This window comes from Physeter macrocephalus, chromosome 21 (genome assembly GCF_002837175.3).
Source record: "Physeter macrocephalus isolate SW-GA chromosome 21, ASM283717v5, whole genome shotgun sequence".
NCBI classification, from domain to species: domain Eukaryota; kingdom Metazoa; phylum Chordata; class Mammalia; order Artiodactyla; family Physeteridae; genus Physeter; species Physeter macrocephalus.
In genome coordinates this window covers 82924077-82948945 of record NC_041234.1, presented here as the reverse complement: position 1 = coordinate 82948945, position 24869 = coordinate 82924077, and the positions used below count along the sequence as shown (strand labels likewise).

Genomic DNA, 24869 nt, shown 5'->3' with positions numbered 1-24869 from the left:
TGCCTTTCTATAGCATTCTCTCACCCACCTACTCTGTGTCCTGTACCCCCATCACTCCAGTGCCCAGGCTGTGGCTGCCCCCTGGATGTCTGGAGCACTGGGTGCCAGGCAAGAGCTCCTGCTCTACACTGCCGGTTTTCCAATGTGCTCCTTTTGGAGCCCCAGGGAGCCACCAGAGTGATCTCGAGGGAAAGCGGAGAGCCCAGCCAGTGGGACTCCATGGGCCTCATCTCAACTTCAACTAGAGTAGCTCTGCTTTCATTTGTTTTATAAATTGGGTTTTCCGTGTGAGACTCTGTTTGAAAGAAAGGATTCGCTTTTTTAAGAAAAAAAAAAAAAAATCACTACCCTAGGCCTTACTCTCTCTATATCCAGATCAACCTACTCCTTCCTTGTCCTCTTTCCTCTGGTTCTGAATCCTACTAGGGGACAATGGGAGGGGGGTAACGCTAATCAAAGGACCACCCCTACTGATGTGGTAGTTGGCTACAGGCTGGCTGGCAACACCAGTGCCTTCACCCAGCGAAGATGGTGAGGAGAGCAGGCAAGTTGACACTCTGCTCCCGCTCGCATCACGTGGCTGCCTCCCCACCCGTCATTAATAATAATCCTTCGCATTTGCATAGCACTTGACAATTTCCAAAGCACTTTCACAGACTTTATCTCATTTGATCCTCTGGAAAGCCTGTGAAGGCCGCCAGGGCAGGGACTGTTATTTACATTTTACAGACTCGGGAGACTCTCAAGACCATTTAATCATCCGTCTCTCTGAAGAGCTTGCTAAAGGGAACTTAGTCAGGATGAGCTGAAAGGCTGGTTAAAAGGAACGAGAGTTGGAAAAAGGGTTAAAAAGAAATGATGGGGGAGGGAGATGAGGCTGAAGGGAGCAGCAGAGCCCACAGTGCCACCAGATCCCCCAGCCTGGTTTGTGAAACTTTTCAGAAATAGAATGGAACTTTGGGAGGGGCTGACCCGAGGAGATATCCCCTTCTCCATGATGGTGACTGCTTGAGCCGACCACTGCCCCCATCTTGTCTCATCCCCATTTTACAAACCTGACCTGGTCACACAGCTCTCTTCGGGCTCAGGAAGTAGAATGTCAAGTCCTAGAACCGGAAAGGCCCCCAGAGATCATCTAGTCCCACCCCTCACGTTATAGGACAGGAAACAGAAGCCCAGAGACAGAAAAAATCTTGTCCAAGGTCACACAGAGAAGCAGAGGCAGAGCTGGGTTGATACCAAGATCTCCTGACTTGCAGTCCAGAGTGCTTTCCGCTATAACCCACTGCTGCCGCTGTGTGTGTGTGTGTGTGTGTGTGTGTGTGTGTGTAGGAGAGTGTGTGTGTAGGAGAGTGTGTGTAGAGGTGTGAAGGAGGGTCGTGTGCAGTGCCGGCATGCCTGTCTGGTGAACCACCGTGGCCTGGACTTTGTACCCATGTGCAGTGGCTGGGGGTTAAAGCCATTTGTAGGGCCTGGTGTATGATAGGAGGTGAGAAAGACGGAGTTCAGGGTTTCTCTCCCAAGGGGATTCACCCATATAAACTGCTCCAGGTAATTAAGATCCCAGAAGAATTGGCAGCTGCTTGCTGAACAAATTAGACTCTGCCTTTATGGGCATGTTCTGTGCTGGAGATCAGAGGGCCCTCCCTGATGTTTGGTTCATTAGTCATTGTTCCCTGTCAGAGCAAGCACTCAGAAAATTGGATGTCTGGCAACAGCCTGTATTCAGAAATTAAATAGCAGAAGCAGCAATGGCAAGAGCAAGTGTCTGGGACAGTGCTCCATGCACAGTAGGTGCTTGGAAAATGCTTGTTAGCTAACTAATGAACTAAGTAAAGAAAGCCTTTAGTCCTCTGTGCTATTCAGAATGAAACAGTGTCAATAACAGATCTGATTGCTTTTCAGCCTAGCCACATTTCAACTTTTTAATGGGCAGGCTGGTGGGACTTGGATAGAAACTAACTGGACCGTAGACTTCCTATGCAGATGGCACTGCACAGATCACAGTGCCCACCACCTGGATCTTAGATCTAATAGACTAACTGCACACTCTCAGCTTGCCCATGACTTCCTTTTGGTCGAATCCGAAAGCCTTTTCCCAGTTCTAGTCTTCTTTGGCCAGAACAGAGGCAGCCTGGTGGGGGACAATGAGATTCCAGAGCATGTATGGGGAGGGGGAGGGGCACAGGCTCCAAGAGGACAGCCAGGGCTGGTGGGCTTTAAAATCAACTTTACCTTCTTTGCCATCTGGCCACAGGCCAAGCCTGCCAGGTGAATTTGCACAGACACTTTAGTATTGTTCTTAAATGTCAGGGAAAGATTTTTATTTTTGTTTTGTTTTGTTTTGTTTCTTATACTAAATGTTCTTGGTTCAAAATACCCAGGATTCCTTGCAAAGGTCAGCTAGCATAGCAGGACTAAGAGAGTCTTAGATGCTTTTGGCAGCTGCTAAAGGTTACCGCTGGTGTCTTGTCTATAGGCCAAGGGAGTGAACTCTGTGAGGGATTTCAAATGTCCTTGACGGACTTTTCCACCATGCTAAGAACCATGCTAGGAAAAGTACTTCTCTAGTTCACCTAGCTCTCCAGCCACTCCTTCAAATCCCACTCACCAAGGAAGAAAGCACTACGATTTATTGAGCACAGATTTTTCTGGCCTTTGATGGGAAGGAAGATGTGTATGAGTGTGTGTATGTGTGTAGCTGTGTACATATGTGAGGACTTGGTTGTGTGGAGGGAGTTTGGGTAGTAATGTGGAATGTACATTAAAATATGTTCAAATCATATGCAAAAAAAGGTATGGAAAATGTATGGTAAATATATTTCTGTGTAGATGGGGAGGGACACTTGTGTTCGTGAAGGGACAGCTGGAAAGATGGCATCTGGGAGGGTTGGTGTTCTTGTGTGTGTGACATATGTGTGTAACTCCATCTGAGCCTATTCCTGTATTTGGGACTTGAGAGTCAGGGTGAGGAAGGTATATGTAAAAGAGGCATGTGTGCCTCTCTCTGTGTGTATGTGTGTGTGTGTGTGTGTGTGTGTGTGTGGTGAGGGCTTGTGAGGGTGTATATGTCTGGACTATCCTCAAGTCCTAGGCTTGCCTGGGAGAACCATCTCGGCCCCTATTCCCTTTTCTCCACTCACAGACCTCTTTAAGCGCTCTGCCCCTGCATTCCCCCCCTTTCTCTGTTTCATGATCTCTGTCATCCCTCCCCACTGCCCCCCCTCTCCCAGACCACCTGCAGCCTCTATCAACAAAGTGGGGGTGACTCCACCATTGAGAAGGGCAGTGCTGAATGATCGGGAAACAATCTCCGAGCCAATAATATGTCTGCCTAAAGATTGTTCTTGGATCAATAGGAATCCTGTGGGTCACCCTTGGACAGATTAACATCATTAAGAAATGTAATATAGATATTCAATCCGAGAATTTTGGTGACTTAATTAAAGCCTTGTTTTTAGTTCTATTGAGAAGGAAAATCATTTATTATCTTAAGTCTGACCCTGTGCCTTCAAGAGAACTCTTATTCTGTGAAAATAAGGGCTGAGGTAGGCAATTCACACATACTTGTGAAATCTAAGCAGATTATCTCACCAGTGGCTATAACTGTAATAAACTGAAGTGACCTCCGTTTAAACAAACAGATGTTTGGGCCTGACAATTGAAGTGCAAACATGACCTTAATTAATGACTGGGTTAATAGTAAGTAGCTCACTCGTCCGAGATATTAGCTAAATTCTCAATCTCAGCTATAACATAGGTCTCCAGGCTACCTCTGTGTTCTTCCTGTTAGAAATGAAAGGTTTCTAGCTACTCATTTGTGAGGCCACTTATGAAACAGGAGAGAAGGAAAACCTAGAGACAGTTCTGATTGGAATGAGTGTTTTAGTAGAAGTATTCCTAAATACTCAAGGTTCCCATCCGTAAATGTGCATCCACCATCAAAGCCAGTCCTCTTTTATCTTCCCCTAGGTTAACCCATAAACAAGGTATACGTTAATAACCATTAATGAAAAAACATGATCTCTAGTTTCAAATCATTTCCTATCAATAGCTCACTCTGGGTCCACCGTCGTCCCACAGCTAGACGCAGGGAGACTGTCACCTGTGGAAACGAGCCTAGAAAGAAGGCTAACACCCTGTTGCTAAAGAGATGGATGAAACAGAATAGAGGATGTTGGGGAAACGGAATGTCCAGCTCCTCGGCTTAATGGCCGCTTGGTGTGAGGCACCCCACCCTTGTCCCAACTGCTTATGTGTTGTTTCATCAAGATGGGACAGGGAGGGGGTAGTTAAGTCAACTGACATGCTGGCTTTGGGTGACCCTCCCTCCAAGAATAGCTCTTTCTTTGCGGCAACGGATACATCCAGCTGCAGATTTCCGTCATCACTAGATGCGCCTGCCGATGAATTCAGAAATTATGCTGGCCTCCCCAACTGTTGTTACTGAGTTGAACAAGCACTATTGAGACCATCCTCTCGGCCACACCACTGTCCTGAGTGCTACAGGGAGAGGGAGGAGGGGAGAAAAAGCCACCAAAGGCCCGCTTCCCACCCATCAGGAGCTTTGGGTCAAGCTGGGGAGATAGACTACACACAGAGAAATCACTCCAGAACAATTATAGAGATAGTCCACAGATGTAAAATAACACATAGCAAAATGTCTTATAAAATGATGGTCTCTATAAAATGATGGGTGGAATTAAGTGGTAAATGCAACTGTCTGGAATCTCGGTGCAGAACTTCATGAGTGGGATCAAGAAGGACCTTGTTCTAACTGTCACCTGAATACCACAGCCCTCAGCAAGAACAAGGGGGAATGGAAGTGGTTAAAGTCGGTTCTAAAGCATGTGTTTAAGTACTGAAAGTTTGGGGCATGATTGTCTTCCATGCTGAGCTCTTTATGTTAATGGAGCTTCTTGCAGATATCCAGGTCACTGTGTCTCAGAAAACAGCACGTGCTGTTTCCACGCTGGCCATAGTGAAGGGTTAGCGGCTTCTAGTAATGGAGGGTTGGCTCTGTCAGAGGGGGTGGGGTCAACTCAGCTTCAGCCCCAGCGCATGGCTTGAAGACAGACCCACTCGATATAATTTCGGCCTGAGCATGCCGGGCTCAGCCTTGTGGGCCTTGCCATCTGCTTACAATCTGGCCCCAGAGCTTGCTCAAAGTTAAGAAAGCTATCTAGGGCTTATTACCTTCTTGAAGCTGATAGGCACTCCTACCTACCCACTTCTTCCCTGTTCACAACTGGAGGATTATACCTGGGCTGTGAAGGAGCAAGGTGGGCTCTGAATCCCAAAGAGGTGGCAAAAGCCACATACCTAGGCTTGCCCCCATTCTGCCCTCCCCAACCGGTGGAGAAACTATGGCTGAGTTTCTTCCCCCTCCAGAGCTTGAGCCCTGGTAGGAAGAATACTCTAGAAAAGGTGAAGGCAAGGAAGAGCGGCGGTCCCCAACCCAACTCCGACTTGACATTGAGCCCCAGGTGTGATGGCCACCTGGCCCCATAACATCAACAGGCATATCCCTTGACAGGTGAAAGGGATCTAAAGTGCTCACAGACCCACACCAGCCTCATGGCCACATTCAGCTCACCGGGCTACCCTGCCCATGTCAACTCAGAGCTTCTGGATCCCAGAATTCTTGCTTGGGCCTTGGGTTGGTATATTGTCTTCCAACCATGGCCAGGACCCAGAACTCTTTGGGCTAGTGCCCTGGCTTCTAGTGCCAGCTCTTCTGCTAACCAGCAGAAGTTTCCACCTCACTCTGGGCCTCAGTTTCCCCATACGTAAGATGAAATGGTTGGACGACACGATCCCCCGAGGTGCTCTGGCTCTGCCATCCTGCAGTCTAAGCGCCTAGGTTTTCTCATGAGGCAAATGCTTTTTTTGCGAGGGGGCGGCCAAGGTATGTTTGAGGACTTTCAGTTTGGAAGCTGGTCCAAAGTTCCCAGGTTGTGTTTGTTTCCCTCTTTGCTTCTTCCCGACTGGCTTCTCCCATCGCTGAGGGCCGGCGGCCCCTCGGTTTGGGCCGTGAACGCGGTGGGGTGGCGCGTCGGCGGTTCAGGGCCTCCCCGGGCCTCCCCCTCTGGCTGCAGAGGAAGTTGTGTGTCTCCTCCGGGTCGGTCCTCCTCCCCTGGGAGGCAGCCTTGCGAAGCGAGCCGAGCGGTCCCCTGGGAGATCCGGCCCCCGGGCGCCTGGGGCGGGCTGGGTGTGGGAGTGGGTGCTGGCTCGGGGCCCTCGGGGAGCGGGGGCTTCTGGGGACCCCGCGAGGAGCCCGTGCCACTCCCGGGTGGGCGATGAGCTTCCCCTCAGCGATCTGGAACACTGCGGCCTGGGGGCGGCTTGTCATTAGGCTGTCGATGAGCCTGGGGGAGACGAGGGGGCAGGGGCTCTGCTACAGCGCCTGCTCTGCTTCCTCCAAGGGACCTGGGAGGCCTTCAAGCCCGGCTCCTCATTTCACACGGGCCGGAGGAGACTGGCTTCCACAAAGCCACAGGACCAGGGGTTTGAGGGAGGGCGTGTTGTTCTGTGTGATCACGTGAGCCTGGGACTCCTATTTCCCAGTGCTTTCTGGGGAAACATTAGTGGCCTGGAAGGATGCTAGGTGGGGAGAACAGTGATGGTGTGCCACACAGAAGGCAGTGTCAGCCACAACAAACAAGCAGAGCCTCTCAGACAAACACAGACTCTCTCTCTCTCTCTCTCTCTCTCTCTCTCTCTCTCTCTCTCGCTCTCTCTCTCTCTCGCTCTCGCTCTCTCTCTCTCTCTCTCTCTCTCTCACACACACACACACACACACACACACACACGCCTAGGCCTCACTGCACACCCCTCTGCCTCTGTGGCACTGACTTTCTATGTGGGCAGCCCAGCCCACATCACCTGTTGGTACAACTTCACTTTGCCCAGGTGTGGGGGAGGGATGAGGTTCCTTAGAAGGGGAGGGGCATCTTCTAAAGCTTAAAAAAATGAAAGAAAGAAAGAAAACAAAGCAAGGCTGAAGTCCTCCCACAGGCAGGCTTGTGCTCCGGGTGTGCTTTCGCAGGCCAGAAACTACAGAACTGGGAGTACTGCCAAGTGCTTTATCAAAGGAAACAGCCCGCCCAACAGCTGGAGATGGGCTCCTGCCAGCTGTGTGTGCCTCTTGGTTGCTCCTTCCGCTTTCCTCTCCCCTTCTCCCATCTCCATCCATCCACCTCCAGCAGCCTTGCACTTTGCATTGGGAGAGCCTGCAGGCGGACTTCCTTGGACCACAGAGAGTACCCTTGACGCTGAGTAACTGAGCAGATCGCAGCCCCAGCGGGAGTGGGGTGGTGGTGGCTGTCATTGCAAGGGGATGTGGCGTCCAGAGGCAGGTCTCCTGGCATCGGGCAAGGGGGTGCTGGGTGGCGGGTGCTTCTGATGCAGCTGGAGCCTTGGGGAGATGCAGTCGAGTAGTCCCTCGGAGCTTCCTTCTCACCCATGCTGGGAGGCGGGTGCCTGGCTGGGCTGTGTGTGTTGGCGGCAACAGGGTGTTTTCCAGCAACCTCAGCAACTTTCCCATCCATATTCATTAATTAGTTAATTACTTGGACTCATTTCTCTGAGCCTTGGGCTTCCCAGGAAGGGAGGAGACGATGGGCTGGTGGGGGAGAGCTCTGAAGAAGAGTGTTCTCCCCTTGCCGGAGGTGGGAGACCCACGGGCAGAACCTAAGGAACGAGAGGGCGAGGGTATCCTCCTGTGGCTTCACCACTTCTCCCAGCCCTCACCCATTTCAGGCTCCCTGTGTGTCAGCTAAAGTGTCCCGGCCCAGCCCTGAAAGGCTGCTCCGAGCTATGTTTATAGAAGCAACCCAGTGGAGAATGGTGCCAGCTGGGCTGCCTAGCCCTGTGAGTGGAGCTAAAGGCAGCAGCACCATCTCTGGGGAGACCCAGGGGCTTCGTTCTGTTCCCTGACTGTGCACAGCCCGCACCGTTAGCCCCAGTGAACCCCTGGGGGTGGCTCAAGGCCAGTCTAACATCTCCTCTGCCAGCCTGCCACATCTCAAGGGCAGGGTGCCTGTTGGGTTTGTCTCTATCCCCCCAGTGCCTGCCACGTGCTGGGGGCTTAAGTAATGTCTGGTGACCTGGCCTCTGAGGAAACCACTTTAAAGCTTGGGTCTTACAAAGAGGGAGGCGGCAACTTGGTCTGTGTGTATTCCCCAAGGTTGCTCCTTAGCAGTTTTACTGAGTGAGTACTGGTGTGAGGGCAAGCACCATGATGGGGGGCCTCGGGGGTTCCCAAGAGGTGTGGGGTTGCAAACTTAGATAATCTTAGCTTCTGGCATCTGGTGCGCGTTCTGTCCATCTTCCCTCTTTCACACCATGGCCCACCATCTCCTCCCCCACTGTGGTTCTTCTCCAAGGCCCAGCTCTCCAATCTTCCCTTTTACCCCTCTCTTCCTTCCTTCCCTGAGGCTTTTTGTATAAATGGGCACATTCATATGCTTAGTCACAAGGGCCCTGTAGTTTAATGAGCACAGGCTTTGCAGTCAGCCAGACCTCTATTGAATCCCTATTCAGCCACTCTACCTGGTGGGACTTTGAGTAAGTTATTTCGTCTCTCTGGACCTCAAGATTCCCCTTCTGTAAACTGGGGAGGGTTAATTGAGATAAACTACGTACCGTATATGAAGTGCTTTGAACTATGTTTGGTGCAAAGTAGGCACTCGATGAATGTTAACTGCTGGTGTTCGTTACTGCTACCGTGTGTGTGTGCGTGTGCGTGTGCGTGTGCGTGTGTGTGTGTGTGTGTGTGTATTGAAGGCATCTATCATGCACAGCTGAGCCGATAAGACTGACTATGTGCTAAACCATAGACAAACTGGAGGCCCTGACCAAGACACTCAGAAGGCACTCTGGCAGTTCCATTTGTCCAGCCCTGGCAGCCACAATCTTGGGTGGAACAAGGTATGGAAGTCAAGAGCCTGAGGCAGAGTTCAACCGCTTATCCCTGATTCCATCCCTCCCAAGTACGGCTTCTCCTCAGGCCATAGGCCAGACTAGACTCCCAGGGCGTGGATAGGGCCAAATGTCTTCTGGGAAACTCTACCTTTCCTACAACTTCTCTGGACTCTGGCTTCTCAGCTTCCCTCATTTGGGGTCTCCTGTGTCTCATCTGTCCACCCACCCTATGCTCTAATACACGTGCCCTTGCTGCATGTTCCCCAGCGTGTTGTCAACGCTGAGTGTAACTTAAAAAACCAGGCTAAGACTCGAAATGACCATTTCTATCATGGCCTGCTGATAACCATCTCGCTGAAGATGATGATGATGTGTGTGTGTGTGTGTGTGTGTGTTTCTGTGTGTGTGTGTGTGTGTGTGTGTGTGTGTGTGAAGAACCTGCAGCCTTGGGGTACCAGTTCTTCTGCGTGTTTCAACTTTGTGACATCAAGATTTCTCATTCCTGGTATATTCTGACTGCTCAACCTTCCCTCAACAGCGGCCTCTGAGAGCTGGGCAGTCGGAAGGATGCTGATGTGGGCATGTACACGATTTGCAATGTAGGTCTTCACGAATGGAGGTTTGTGGGGCTTGCCCCCTCCGGTACCCTCACAGGGGCACTTCCGATGGTTGGCACCAGCACCATGTCAGCTGCAGGGAGCAAATGGCGTGAGGAAAGAGATTCCAGGTCTTCTTTGGCTACGGCTGTCTCCTTATTTCCTCTCCTTTCCCAGTTTGGGAGCATTTGTTGCTGTCTGAAGGGCCGGGCAGCGCCAAGACCACAATAAACAGCTTGTCCAGTACACACAAGCTCTTTGGACCCTGAAATGTCAGCTGGCCAACTGGCTCACAGCTAGACCCTGCTGCGTGCCGTTTGCATCCGGCCCCGGCAGTGCCACTCAGCACTTGTAGAACCCTGTATCGTAGCAACAGCCCTGGGAGTGGGGACCCACGGTGACCTAGCCCTAGCCCTGGGATGCCAAGCTTAGGGGCCACACTTAGGGCCCCTGGGGAAAAAATGACTGCGTTAGGGCTGCAGCTCTGCGGATCCCAGACCAGCAGAGCAACCCGCCCTCCCCCTCCCCCACCTGGGCCTGGCCCCGCGGGGAAGCAGACAGCCAGACTCCCCATGCCCCATATGGTTGAACTGCTGACTGGTGTCGGACAGAAATATCTCACGCAGTGAAAGCTAGTGGGGTGCAGGGCACGTGCCTCCAGACGGTGCAGCCAGAGCACAAAGGGCAAGAGAAGAGAGGGAGAGGCAGTGGAGTCTGGTGGCAAGAGTGCCAGGCCAGGATCCAGGAAACCTGGGCTCTGCTCCCAGCCCCTGCCACCAACTCCCTTGGCATACTTGAGCGAGATCACCCAGAGGGCAGGGTTGGGGGACCCGGCACAGGACCAAGACCTTGCCTAGGAGAAGATGAGCTGCAAAGTCAAGTTCATGCACTTGGGAGGTGGGGGTGCGTGTTGAACCAGGAACACTGTCCCCTGAAGAAATACCTAGTTGCCTTTAAATGCCTTGGATACCTCTTGACCAGCAAGGGAACCAAACTCAGGGGCCCGGGGGACATATCAGAAAAGAGAGCACCACTCCTTCCAAAATGTCCTGTCCTTTGCCTTGCTCGCGAGGTCAACAGGCAAGGACTGAGGGTGGAGCGCACAGCTCTCCCTTAGCCGTGGCAGGACCTGTGATTGTCCTCACCTCTGCCTCTTGCAGCTCCCCAGGACAACTTCTCTGGTGTGTGAGGTTTGTCCCTGGTCCTAGGAGTCTGTGTAGAAGTGGCATCTCCCAGCTCACCACCCTAGGCGCCCATGCCTCAGTATCCCCGATGTGCAGAGACCCACACTACGGTACACGCTTACTCTCAGGACCTGCCTTCACAGCTTACCCCCGAGCTTCCTCTGCCTGGTAGCAACAAATCTGCTCCTTCATCTGACCCTACATGCTCGTTAGGAACTCGTGAGGTACAGCAGTCTTCACCTGCACAAAACACAGTTGATAGAAGCTACCAGTGTCTGATACAGAGTAGGCGCTCAGTAAATTTGTGAAATGAATCCAGGTTGGAATAAATTCACAGTACTTTCATATAAAGGACAGCATTTAATAGAAGAAATGTCAGGCTCAGGCTCTGTGGTCTGGTTTCAGGACCAGTTTCGGGGCAGGAGGAAGAAGCCTGTTTTTGACCATGCATATAACAGCATGAGGGCAGCCACTCTCTGTGTGCATGGAGGGAAGGTAGTATACACCCACTGGGGCGGGGGGAAGGATGTCTGGGAAAAGGGCCAACATCCACTCCGGTCTGAGGGCCTCAGACACTTCCCAGTGCAGGAAGGCCCCATGGTGTTGTCTAATTGGCTTTCTAGTTATTCTCTTCCTTAGTGAAGGCCCAGTGCGGCAAAGCTGGGTTAGGGCCGAGCTTCCAGAATCACTACTGGAGCTCCGGACAGCTTCTGATTATTCCCAGCCAGGTGCCAGTTACCAAAGGAGGGCCTAGGATCTGATTGGCATTGCCCGAGGGTTAGCCAGGAGGGCCTTGGCCGGGGTCTTCACGAGTCACTCATACCTTGACATGCACCCACCCCTCCCCATTCGGTTCAGGGGCTCTGGGAGCTATGGTCTGGCCTTTGCAGCTTCACTTGCCAGATTCCTGTGTTGTCTATGCCTTCACAGCAGGGTGGGTGAGAAAGAGCGGCTCAGAAGGAAAAAACAAACAGGAAAGGTCTCCGGGTCTGTTGACGTTATAAGTGCTATTGATTTTACAAGATTTTTCCATTGGGAGGACAGTGAACTGACCTCATTTTGCAGCCGGCTCGGGCTTTGACGCCACCGTCTAGGCCATGAACTGAGAATCCGAGAGGCTATTGCTTTATCTCAACACATACTTGGTAGTCACCACTCTCGGCAAGGCCAGGCTGGGGCCTCCCAGGGGGGGAGGTGGGCGGATATGGGCGGTTCCAGGCCTCTTCTCCTTCTACCTTTCCCCAGTGATGCTCTGTGACCCCGGGCCCAAGCACTCTCAGTACTTGCAGGACCTGGAGGGCAGAGGAGGGGGGATTTCCAAACAAGAAGGACTTTTGGCAAAGAGTGCAGACAGGAAGAGGGTGGTTGAAAGAGCACTGAACTATAAGAGCTGGTGACTTGGACTTGGCTCCCAGCTGGGCTACTAATTAGCTCTCTGATTTCGAGCAGATGACTTCCCCTCTCCTGGTCTCAGTTTCCTCATCTGTGCAGTGAGAGGTGAAACTAATGATCCCCGAGGTCCCTTCCAGCTATAAAATCCAGCAGGTTTGTGAAAAATGCAGAAGTGAAGAAGGAGGATAAGAATATAAAGAAGAAGCAAGAATGAAACATCCCAGTACAGTACAGAACGGGAAAAATGGGATAAAAAGAGAGGTGCACCACATCGTGGTATAGTGGGAAGAGGCCCCAAGTGGAGACTCAGAGACCTAGATCCGGTTCCCAGTTCTACCACTGAAGAGCTGCATGACCTTAGGCAACTCACTTCCCCTTTTTGTGCCTCATTCAAGCGGGAGGAATGAGTGAGCTCCCGCCCCCGTAGACTACTTTCTTGTTGGGGAACCTAGACACACACGTGGGAAACAGTTAGGGAATAGAATCAGTGCTCAGCGGTGTAACATGGGCAATAGGTGCTTTGGGAGAAAGAGAGGGGAGTGGCGGCTGGTGGGCTAAGGCCTTACCTGAAGGGTAAGGGAGCAGAGTAAAGGAGCAGAAGCCCCAGAATCAGGTAGACCTGGATGGAGTTTTGGCTTTGCCCCTGCCTGGCTGTGTGACCCTGGGCAAGTCATTTGCTGTATTCAAATTTGTTTCCTCGCCTATAAAGGAGGGGTTGGAACTAGTCGATCCTCAAGGTTCCTTCCATCTCTCTGAATATGTGGGAAAGCAAAACACAACAAAAAGAGGTCAGACAATGCCAAGTAAGCCAAAGGGGAGAATAGCCCGTTTAAGGAGGAAGCCAGCCAGTGTGGATCAGACATATTTGCCAGGAGAAAAGGATGGTGCTCCCAGAGCAATAGTGAGCTGGGGGGAAAGGAGGGCAAGGCGGATTGGGAGGAAGAGGCAGGGCGAGATCATCTCAAAGGAGTGATTGGAAGGGACATGGATGCATGTTCAGTGAGAGGGGGCTTGGTTGGACGGCATGCCAGTTAAGGAGCCACCGCCTGGCACAGAGGTCTTGAGTGGGTCCTGGACCAGACGTTAAGGGTGGTGACTGCTACAGTGGACTCACCAAAGGGTGAGCTCCGAGTGGAGTGTGGGGAGTGGAAACACTTTCAAATTGGCAGGGCTTCTTCCACAGAGGACAGAGGGTTCAGGGGCCCATCACTTAGTATTTGACACCCTTGGATTTTATACATCACTGATCCCCGCCCAGGGCCAGAGATAAGAGTCTGGACAGGTGGGGAAACTGAGGGCCTGAGAGGGAATTCAATCAGCTTGTGGTCACAGAACAATGTCACGGCAGGGCCAGGAGCAAAAGTTGGTCTCTCTCCTGATTCAGAGCCCCAGTACTCTTGTGTGACCCTTGCCCCATTCATTGGATGCTCTTAAACAAATCCCTGATTGGAATTGTTAGCCTCTTAGGGGAAAAAAATGGAGTGAAGAAAAACCAATTCCAAGTGACTGAGGCTCTCATTATGAGACCAGCTTTCCCAGGTGGCCTCTCCAGAGAGTCCTACCTCCTCTCCACCTGCCTGCCAACATGGGGCCCCAGCAGCAGTCGGAGGGAGGGAGACAGGTGGCAGGGGCCAACAAAATAAGGCCGTGCGTTGCCGCCCTGTCACCAGTTCCCTGCCAAGGCCTAGCAAGGTCACCTTTTGCTTCTAATTTCCTCCTTTGGGGAGAGGAGGGTTGAAACGAAGCCCTGAAGGATAAAAGTAAGGGCTTTGCCCCTGCCATTTAGAAGAAACCCTCTCTAGTATTTGCTAGACCAAGAGACATTCCAGCCAAGGGGACTGCTGTCAACCTAGTATAGGAGCAGAGCTATTAGATCCATGCTGAACTGTGGTAAGCATCGTTCTCCAGCTCCTAGGGAAAGCCCAGGAGCCCCTAATTCTGCAGAGGGAAACCCAGGTTTCCTCAGGTGAGAAGATTCCTGAGTGCAGCCTTCAGAGAGAGCTGATTGCTTATGCTGGGAAATTCAGAGGGTGCCCCAAACTGCTCTCAGCCTCTTGTCCCTGGGGGAAAGGTGGGGTCACCAGAGAAACTCAGTGGCGCTAGGCCAGGGAGGCCCCAAATCACATTCTAGCATGCAGGTCCTGGAGATGAAAGAGCCCAGCCCATTCTCTGGGTTGGGAGGTGAAGGGGAAGATGGGTGGGAAGAGCAGGCGGGCAGGGCCTGGCGGATCTAGAGGTGGAGCAGTTGCCTATCTGGCGCCATGTCAGGAGCCCCAAAGCAGACTCCACCCCCAGGTCTCCCCCAGCACACGCAACCAAACAATGATGTGTTTCTGGAGCGCGTGCTGGGTGTTCCGCGTTGTCCTCAGCCTCTGTAGCAGATCATCAAGTTCAGTCATCACCCCTGCCCCAGAGTCCTTCCTCTTCAAAGCTTTGATGGGGATGGGCTGAGGTCAGGGCTGGGAGAGCAGGGTCACTCGGCACACACGGATGGCCCTGGGCCCTGGGCGGCGAGAGAGGGAGAGAGTGTGGCAAGAGGCCCTTGGATGGTGAAGGAAGGCCTGAGGGCGACAGGATGGGTGGGTGGGGAGGGGGTGGGGGAGGGGCAGGAGATGTTCTCAAAGCTGGGCAGAGTTACACAGGAGACCAGATTTGGCTAAGGCCCAAGCCCTTGAGGAGAAACAGAGGAAGGCGGCAGGCCAAAGGCACACTGGCATTTTTGTAAAAAGGGCTGTACCAAGTAACCTGAATGAATCCTTCAAACACATCAGGGGGGGAGGCATGATCCCTGATATTTGTCCCGGGCCTTGCAGTTAGTGGTCTCTCTCTCTCTCTCGCTCTCTCTCTCTCTCTCTCGCTCTCTCTCTCGCTCGCTCTCTCTCTCTCTCTCTCTCTCTCTCACACACACACACACACACACACACACACGCACCACATCTCCTTTAATTTTCAAAACACCCCTGTCGAGGTGGGTAGGGCAAGGGTAATTACTCCCATTTGACAGATAAAGAAACCGAGACTCAGTGAGATTACATGACTTACCCAAGGTCACACAGACAGTTTTAATGGCAGAGATGGGACCAGAACTTTGATCTCCCAGATCCCAGGGCAGCAAAAGACAGAATTGGTCTAATGAGCATCCAGAGTATTGAGGTAACCACCTCCACAGCGCGTTATATCAGGAATTCTGGGAAAGACACCTGCCCCATAAATCTCTCTCTCTCCACTCACTAATACCTGAAATGTCACTGTTAAAGATTCATTCTCCTGGATTGAAACTGTGGCTCCTGTTGAAACGTGAAAGGGTGCTAGAGGAAAGAGTGGGGACACGGGAGAATATCTCAGCGCCTTAGAATATTGTCTGGGAGTATTCCTAGGAGAGTGCCCTGGCCACGGAGTGGGGGGGGGGAGGGGAGGCCAGGAGGGGAGGGGAGGGGAGGGGAGGTGAGGAGTTGCGTCAGAGTCTGAATGCGGGCGATGCTGAGAAGGGGTGGGGGGGGGCAAGTCTGCTTCCAGAGGTCTAATGGGTGACTGCACCGGAGTCTCGGAGTCTCGGAGGGAGGTTGGGGGAGGACTTCATGTCTCAGTGGGGAGGGGGAGGGGACAGCCAAGGCATCAGCTGGACAGGGAAGCAGGTTGGCGTAAGAAGCTGGAATTGTGGATGGCTGAGTGGGGGGAGGGGAGCTATTCAGGGAGTTGGCCTGGAGCCAGGGGCCAGTCCCAAGGGGGTGAGCAGAGGCTTGAGAGCTCTGGGCCCCATTCCAGCTCCTGACCTTGAGTCACCATGCAACTCGGCACTTTTCCTACCTCAGCCCAGACACCCATCAAGTCTCTCTTATCTCAGCTTCCCGTTTTACAGAAAACTGTGTAAAAGTTACTCTCCTGACTCCTCCTGACCAACCCTTCCCTTCCTACATTCCTTACCGCCCCCCCCCTCCACTCCAACCAGCATCCTGCAAGCCTCCTGAGCCTCCCGGAAGCTCTTGCCTACTGCCTTCGGTCCCAGAGCCTGCGCCTCTGCAGTTCAGGCTGCCCCTGTACCTTCTGGTCCTGAGGACAAGGGCCTGAAGGCCTCACCCAGCCTTTGGCCTGGGCCTCTCCACTCAGAGGCACAGCTGTAAAGAGCTGCATCTGAGGACATCAAGGCTGCGACTGTTGGAACTGACAGCAACCTTAGAAGTCACTTTTGCCATTCCTTCCTTCCTTCATTCATTCAATTATTCCATTCGTTGAGTGCTTACTATGTGCCATACACTGTTATAGGCCCTTGGTATATGGCTTCATGGAGCTCCCAGTCTAAATGGGGGTATCATTCATCAAATAAGCACCAAAATAACTATAACTTTGCAGCCTTGAGCCTCTCACTTTACATTTAGGGGAAACTGGGACTCAGAGTGGTTATGAGACTTTTCCAAGGTTGTTCCAGTAGCCAGAGGCAAAACCAGGCCAGACTCCTGTCTCCTGACTATTATCCCAGTGCCCTGTCTACCACGCTCTGGAAACAATACAGCATGAGTGTAAGGGTGGAGCATTTATCCCTCCGTGCAGACCCAGACTTGACCTATAGTCAGAGTAGCACATGGCCTACTTGGCAAGATTTGAAGGTCACTGACGAGCAGTCTCCCCCCTCCCACTGTTGCCCCCACCCAGCTTGCTCTCTGCCCACCTCCACACCCCCTGCCCATGCCTAAAATTATACCACTGACTGATATCTAAGGGTTAGAGCCCCATGATCTGGGGAAAACCTGTTAAGCTACTACCTACCACCTACACAAACACATCTCCCCGATTTATCCTTTAGGATGGGCTGGGTACTTATGATTTGGGGGAGGGAGACTAAGAGTCCCCCTTAAAGGGGACATTGCTAGGGAAGACAGGCCACTGAAAACAGTAGTGAGGGGCCCCATGGAACCCTAGGCAGCAGGAGGGCACAGGTCACCTGCAGGGACAGGCAGGAGGAAGGTACCCGAAAAGGAAGCAGGAAGGTTCTGAAGACACACTCCTACTTCACAGTTTAGCCTGGGGGCCAGCCCTGCACCAACATTGTGATCAGTGACATTTTTTTTCAAAATACATTTTGTTTACATTCGGTCTTTCCTTATACTGGATTATACTGAGTCTTTTGTCCCTACCCCAGCCTGGTGTCGAGTAGTTTGTACTTATTTGCAATTAGGAGGGGCCTTCCCTGTGTCTGGTCAAGCAGTTGCCCTTAAACAGTCTGCCAGGCCTGAAATGAAATGCAGATCCGTCCCATCCTGGCATGCTAGGGGGACCCCCCTCATGGGAATCCTTCAGTCAGTGGAAAGGACCAGCCCCCACCTGGGGGGCTTCCCCACCCTAACCCTGATAAAGGCCTGTTAGTCATTCCCCTGCAAACTGTGATGAAGGGGGTTCAGCACGAATGGACATTCATGCCAAGAATGCAGCCCTGCCTAGAAATCTCAAGACAAAGCTAAATGCCCAGCTAGAGACAGCCTGGAGCTTTAGAATCACACCCCAGAGGTTCACATCTCTCCTGTGCCCACTACGTGCTAGGTAACTCTAGGCAAGTCACTTAACCTGTCTGAGCCTCAGTTTCCTCCTCCACAAAATGGGCCTAATGATAATACGATACCCAATTCCTACCATTAGCTATCCGTAACTCTTGACAACGTTCAAAAGGCTAATGGATATACTCTTAGCACAGTGCCTGCTAAGTAATCAGTACATGGGAGCTACTGAAGTTATTATTTGGACCAGATGTGGCTTTGAGAGCTCTCAGTGATAGGTCAAGACCTAACAGCGGTGCATCCCTGCCCTCTTGTTGAGTTAAGGTTTTCATATGTCAGGTTTGCTTAAAACAAGGCCTACCTGCAGGGCATTCCCTGAGCTGGTGATTCATGGGTGGGATGCATTCCACCCACCTATTTTAAGCTGTTCTACATTTTCTTCCCCTTGACATGGACGTGTTTACACAGAGGAGGACAGTCCCAGTCAAAACAAGATGAAAATACACTGCTGGCTGGGAGCCCCAGGCTAACTGGTTTCAGGTCCTCTCTCAGCTGTCAGCACCTCACAACAGAGCCACGGGGGTGGGAGAACCTGCCCAGCCCTACTCCCCTGCCTCCCTCCATCGGCCCAGCTCTGCCTGGTATCAGGCAGTTGGCCATCACCTGGTCAAGCTAGAGTGGGGTTCTGGGGCTGAGGTTTTGCCAGGTTTACAAGGGCAAGAAGGAGGGGTGCTGAGGGGCAAGGGCTGCCCTGGCCAGCTCTGGTGTGAGTGTTGTGTCTGCCGCCAGGGTCGCCTGCTACACAGGCAGAGAAGGCAACTGCCAACAGAGAGTGGTGGAAAATGGCCAAAGAAAGCTCCCCCCAGCAACCTGACCTCCTGCCTGGCATTTCCCACACTGGACTCATTCCTTTGGGTCAACAGGAGGCTCTTGGTAAAAAGAAATTACCCTGGGGAAGGAGAACCCATCAACCCCTTATCAGTCACAGAGCCTTCAATTTCTCACCTATGCCAACTTAACAGTGAGTCAGTAGGACTTGCGGAGGAGATTTCCAGGGAGGATGCTTTGACGAGCTTGCAAACAAGATCCCCCGGACGGGAAAGCACTGGAGATAGATACCCCCAGTAGGGCTTGGACATATACATATTACTGTTCCTCACGGCCTCTTCAGAACAGTTTGCTGGTGTTTACCAAGAAGAGCAGGAGAAAACAATCTCCCTTGTCATAAACTCTGCTACTCAAAGCTGCCCACTCAGGCAGCTTGGTTTCTTTACAGTGAGTCCAGGAATATTGGGGCACATTTGCCTGTCCCCTGAAAGCCTACGGCCACCAGTTAGCCAGGACCCGTTGTATGGCCCACCCCAGGCAGTAGCCCCCTAGTCTATACTTAGTCAGCCTGGGTCACTTCTCCCAGAAGCCCCCCAACCATTCGGACCGCAGTGAGCAGGTCATCATGTTCCTTCCCTGAGAAAAACTAAATAGTTCCCCTTCTGAGAAAGACCTTTCATTTTAACTGGGATCCTCAAAACTTCAAACCCAAGGATGACATTAATGGTGAGAATTTCCTTTATGTTGGCGGTCATCAGGGTATTTTTAGTCAGGATGGAGTTTTTATCTGCAACCCCCCCCCCGCCACCGCCGCCTCGTTCCAGTTATATGGCTGTCACTTGCTCAGAATCAGGCTTGCTAGCCCGAAATCCCTCTTTGATGTTACTGCCAGCTGAGACTTGGCTGCCCTCCTCCTGGGCTTCATCACCCTCTACTGCTCCCTGTGGATGCCCTGTTCCCAACTGACCCAGCCCCTCCAGCTAAAGATGGAAACTGACCAAAGTCCCAGCATTAGTGCAGAACCAGGAGCACACACACGGGTGAATTATCCCTTTTATTGAAGAGGTCGGGCCTTGGTTCCAGGTCATTAGTGGCCACTTACTCAATTAAATTGTGTTTGGGTTGGGTTTTCCAAGTATGTTTGATTTTCACCAGTCTTTCGTGTTTTTAACTGCCGAGTTGCTCTCATACACTGATTGTCCCCAAATTAACATGTTAACAGGGGGCAAATTCATGAATTTGCCTATAGCTCTTCCCCGTGGAGGCCATTAGCCAAGTTCTAATACTTATCTAAACCTTCTCTTTACTTATTAAGCACATGTTTATGGCATTGAGACTGCGTGCCAGGCACTAGCCCAGACTCTGGGGGTACCATGATGAATAAGATAAGCCCCTGCCCTCGAGGAGCTTGTATTCTGGTCTAGAAAGCCAGTCACTGCTCACTTGAGACCATTTGCACTGTCCACTTCCAGTGGTCATGATCTTATCTCGCTGTGCCTTCAGTCCTGCTTGAAAGACTAGGGGTCCTGCTGATTACTGACTGTGCCATTGGAGAAGCTCTCAAGGACAAAACTTTATGCAAGTTACAAGTCCTCTGTGAGGGAAGGATTGCTAAGACCTTCAAGACGCGAAATTTTTTTTTAATAACATCACTTTTTTTAATTGAAGTTAAGAACAAAAGCTGGTCACATTCAGAGACTAACAGGTCTCATCCAGATGGTTAAAACCATCTTCTCTTTCTTGGTTAACCATCTCCTAATTTCAAGTGATTTCCACAAGTTCTCTGGAACCATCTGAAATTGTCCTTTGAGGAGATCCACCACACCACCGCGTGGCAAAGCTTGAGCAAACACACCGCCGGACACACCTCACTGGATATCATCATCATCAAAGAGATTTTCAGAATCATTAAAAAAGTCTGCATGAACTGCCTTTTCATTGGCTGCCAAGTCCATCAGGAGCCCTGTGCTGCCTCCTGCCTCGTCCAGATCCACGTAGGGCCCGGCACCCTCGGGAAACATCTCGTCCACCGCCTGCTTCACCTCCACCTGCCAAGACACTAAATTTTGAATGTTGCTTCCATCTGAACATCAGTCCCTCAAACTATGCCCCTCCCCATAGGCAGTATCCATAACTTGTGAAATCATGCAAACAACGAACTGGAACTGGACAGGAAGTTAGAAATGGACTTTGAAACAGCATTGATAGGACTGCTCATTTGGTGAGCCATTTTGCCAACAGCATTTGAGGACCAGGGCCCTTACTCATCATGGCACATATCGCATTCACGTGGCCCTTTCTACTACCTGAAGAACTCAGCTATGCCGCCTACAGGATATCCACCATGTCTGGAAACAGAGGCACATATATACATTGTTGTCAAGGACATCATCGGTCTGCAAAAACGATACAATGTTATCTCCATTTCCAGACTTTGGGGAGTCCATAAACATATACACCTTGTGTGTTGTTTATGTGGGGCAGGGGGGCATCATTCCCATTTCGTGAATGAGGAGCTAGCAGCATAGGGGGTTTAGAAGCCTTCGGAGCAGTTCTGGGGGCCTGGTGGTAAGGTAGAAAAGGAACTCTGGCCTTCTGATGTATTTTCCTCCCACTTGACCTAGTTCACTTAGAATGGGTGTGGAGCTGCGTTTCTCAGGGAGCACCTACCCTGGCATACGCACTAGGAGAGTCCCTCTCAATTCTTCTTGTCATCACCCTCTGTCTGAGGACTCAGCTCCGTGGGCCAAGCCCATTATTGCAGCGGCCTGTTGTTAGAGAGAAATCACCTGGTGACAAGACAGATGCCTCCGGACTGTCTCCCAACTGTGTTCAGGCCCCACTGCCCCCAGATGTCCAAGGAGTGTCTGTGAAACTCCCTTTTCTCAACTGCTGAGCTAGTAACTGTCTACACTTGGCCTTTCCTCAGTTTCCATGTTTACTTTAGCTCTTCTGCAACTCTGTCAACAAACGCCACGGTATTATTAGTTTTAGCAAGTAACAGGATGTCAGAACTGTTGACCAGGATTTGTTACTTTGCTGTTAGAGCTCTAGCCTAGGACACAGGGGCCAGTGTTCCTCTTATTTTTTAAGGTGTATGAGCTTTGGCAGGAAGCCTTTCCCAGGCAGGCCCACCGAGCTCTGCTCAGTCTGTATAGGCCTTTAAGGCTGCTCACTGCCAAGGCTCCACCCGCCAAGACCTGGGCCCTTCTGTCTTTGCTTGGTGGTACAAAGACATCTGTAAGTAGATTTCTCAAAAAAAAAAAATCAATGCGAATACTTTGAATTTTCCGTTTTTGTGCCTTAACCCTTACAGTCTGGCAGTGGCCTTTGAAGGAAGTCTGTACTTGCCAAAGCAGCTTCGGGGCTTAACATTCATGTGGAGAAGAGCAAGGGGGTGGTATTTTAGGCTGGCACTAAGAATTTCCGGGCTTTTGACCCAAAGTGTCTTTCTCTTCCAATCCCAGCCCCAACACTGCCTGTCTCAAGGAGCAAGAAAAGAGGTTAAAAGGGTCGCTCTGTTGCTGACAGGCAACCAGGAAGTCCAGGCCTTGGGGGAAACATGGCCTTTGTTTATTTAAGCCCCAAACCTAGCAGGCAGTGTAAACTAAACATAAAAATAAAATAAAATACCGAAACACAGGCCGGATGCGTACCACAGAGAGCAGTGAATTCCCTTGGGAGCGGGGAGTCAGTGAGCCGCAGGGGCGCCCTCCTTGCCCCGGAGGCGCGCTTGCAAGCCATGGGATGGGATGCGAACGGTAGGGGCAGGGGAGCGCAAGGCTTGGCTCAGGGTTGGGATGGGCACGTTTGCAGAGATCCTGGCAAGTCTTTGTAGTCAACCCCAGCAAGCTCCTGAGGCGGGGAGTGAGTCACAGCCCTCCAGCCAACCTCGGAATGGATCCACGTTTGACCAGGCAGGGACAGCCACAGGGCTGGAGGAGAGCCGGCTTTTGTTGAAGGGGGGTAAGGGCAGGTTAACTGACCAGACTGTGCTGTTGGAGAAAAATCAGCCCCTCCCCGTTCTCTCCCTCGCTCCGGGTCCTTCTCCCTTCCCGCCCTGTGATGCCTGCCCCCCACGCCTCCAACCTCCCAGGCCAAGAGTTCCCACGGACAGCTGTGAAGTGTCTTAGAAGCAATCTGTTCCTCGTAACAGAGAAGCCAAATTTGCCAAAGTTTGATTTATAAATCAGAGCAAGTTTGGGTTACCTTTCTAATAGCAGCTCTCGTTCACGTTCTGATCAAGTTTTCAGGAGTGAGAGGGAAAGAGGTAGCCTAACGTGACGGGGAAGGAGATGACCGAACAGATGTTCGGCTCAGAATATGCTGAACCCCATCATCGTGTGTCATACAGAGTGGGTCGTGGTGACCGTGGCACTCTGGGGAGTCTTCGGGTGGATCCTGTCTTGGCTCTCACCTGTAGGCCAGTGGTTCCCAAAAGCAGTTCCATGGACTGGGGCCAGACGAGCTGCAGCCACATCTCCTGAAAGTACCCTTCGCAAGCCACAGACGTATTCCACTAGATTTTCTAGGGCTGGAGCCCAGGGCCTCCGTACTCTCCTCACCTGGACCCACGTCTTTCCCTCCGCAGCCCACCAGCAAGGTGTACCTGCTGTGTGTTTAGTCATCTTCTGATGCTGATCCGCCACTGACTACTGTGTTGAAAGTAATACAGAAATTTAGTTCATCCCTATTTAAGTATTTGTAGCTGATAGTGGCAGAATGTGGTACTCTCCCAGGGCTTTTGCATCGGAAGAAAACACTTTCCTAATTCCTCAAAGTGTAAAGAATTCCATTATAACTCAAAGGTATGACTCTGAGGGTGACGTTTGTAGGCACTGCAGTAGTCCGGTCAGGCAAACAGCTTGGACTGAGAGGAATTTTTCTCAGTGCCATTCAGATCACACTTCTCAGGTCGTCAGCCACATGTGACATCTATGCCAGGACTGGCTCTCTTTAGAACTGTACTCGTGAGGAGCCTATGGGAATCATTTCCTAGGCATTCACATGATTGACTGCACACAAATGGTGCTTGTTTTTATTTCTCTTTCATTTGAATGTGTGATTGACATCTTTGAAAACTGTGGACCTGGCAGCACCAGCACGTCCTGTGCCCGGTGTACAGTGTGAAGTGTCAAGCTGGATCCCCCTATGCCCACCTGACTTCCACTCCAAGCTTCCCCCAAGAGCCTGTCACCTATGACCCCTGCGCAGCACGCAGCCAGCTCTGGATGTCAGAGAGAGCAGAGGCCACGGCTTGTGACGCTCTGACTGGGTCTACAGTGTCCTGCCTTGCCACTTTGCCATGTCCTATTGCTTTACTACCCCTTTGGGGGTCACGAAGCTGGCATCAGGTGAGAGAGAGAGAGACAGAGATGGAATGATGCCCTCTGCGTGCCTAGCTCTGTGAATTAGACTTTGTCAAGGGCTGAACAGGTGTTTGCATAAACGTGTGTGTGTGTGTGCGTGTGTGTGTGTGTGCGCGCGCGCGCGCTTGTGTGCCGCTCTTTCTTCCTGACAAGGTGTGTGTATTCCTTGTCAGCGGTTCTCAAACCCGGCAGGAGGCCTTCCTTAACCTCTCCCCGCATGCCTTTGAGCTGCCTGGCTCTGTTCCCATGGCTGGGGCTGGGTGGGGGGCCCCCAGAGAGGAGCTTGCCTTGTTTCTCTCCTTTCTTTCTCTTCTCAGACTAGTGTGTCCCCTGCCCCTTCCTGCCACCGCCCCCCACCTCAGCTGGGCTGCCTTCTTTCCATCCAGGAAACTCAAGGGAGGGGGGAGGCGGCTGGAGAGCCAGAGGCCCTTTGCAATTACAGAGCCTCTCCTCACAAGTCACAGAGTCCCACAACAGAGGATCAAGGAGCTACCTCAAGTGAGCCCACGGTGAATAGCTCCGCTGTGAGTTAAACAAGGGCCTCGGGCGTACAATGTGAGAGTCTTGGGAGGCTCATAATGCTTACCCATCCTGGCCCAGGAGCCCCCGCGCCTGAAGAGGCCGGCGTTATTACCGTCGTTTTGTTCCCCAGGGAACCTGGACCACTTCAGAGGTCACCCATTCTATAGCGGGGCCCACAGGGGAGTCAGGTGCTGCACCTCGGAGCCCCTGGCCTCTTCACGGGCCCCGTGTCTGCTGGCTCAGCGTCCCCAACAAGACCCTCCTGGTTCTTGTCTTCCAGGCATTGCCAGTAGTCCCAAGTCCTTCACATACCACTCAGAGTAACCCCGGCAACTGCCAGAAAAAAAAAAAAAAAAAGGCTTGGAATTTCGGCTCTTGGGACCGTTCCATAAAGCAAAAGGGCTGGGGAGAGGCCCTGCCAGTGTGTCCCTGGCCCGGAGAAGCTGGTGGAGGGCTGGTGCAGACAAACAAACACGGAGAGTGGCCATGTTCTTGCTGCTTCCTTTCCCAGCCCCTGAGAAGGCTGTCGAGGGCCAGGATTCCCAGCAGGTGGGCCGTGATGCG

The 24869-nt window shown here is 51.9% G+C and overlaps 2 protein-coding genes across 6 annotated transcripts in view; one reads left to right on the top strand and one right to left on the bottom strand.

Annotated features, from left to right (window-relative positions):
* Window positions 1-24869, top strand: part of TSC22D3 (TSC22 domain family member 3) — a 59239-nt gene that overhangs the window by 24705 nt on the left and 9665 nt on the right. Inside the window, exons 3-4 of one of the 5 annotated variants that reach the window (XM_028482472.2) lie at window positions 8841-8931; window positions 9464-9760. The exons of the other annotated variants lie outside the window; for them this stretch is intronic. Coding sequence (XP_028338273.1) covers window positions 8841-8931; window positions 9464-9499 — 127 coding nt within the window. The 3' untranslated portion in view covers window positions 9500-9760. Of the gene's footprint in view, window positions 1-8840; window positions 8932-9463; window positions 9761-24869 lie in introns of those variants that run through there. 5 annotated transcript variants of the gene reach the window in all.
* LOC102975691 (COP9 signalosome complex subunit 9-like) lies at window positions 20283-20504 on the bottom strand (the record flags this gene model as incomplete). The annotated part of the gene is made up of 1 exon (XM_055081904.1): window positions 20283-20504. A coding segment is annotated over one exon (222 nt), but the record flags the coding sequence as incomplete, so codon positions are not given.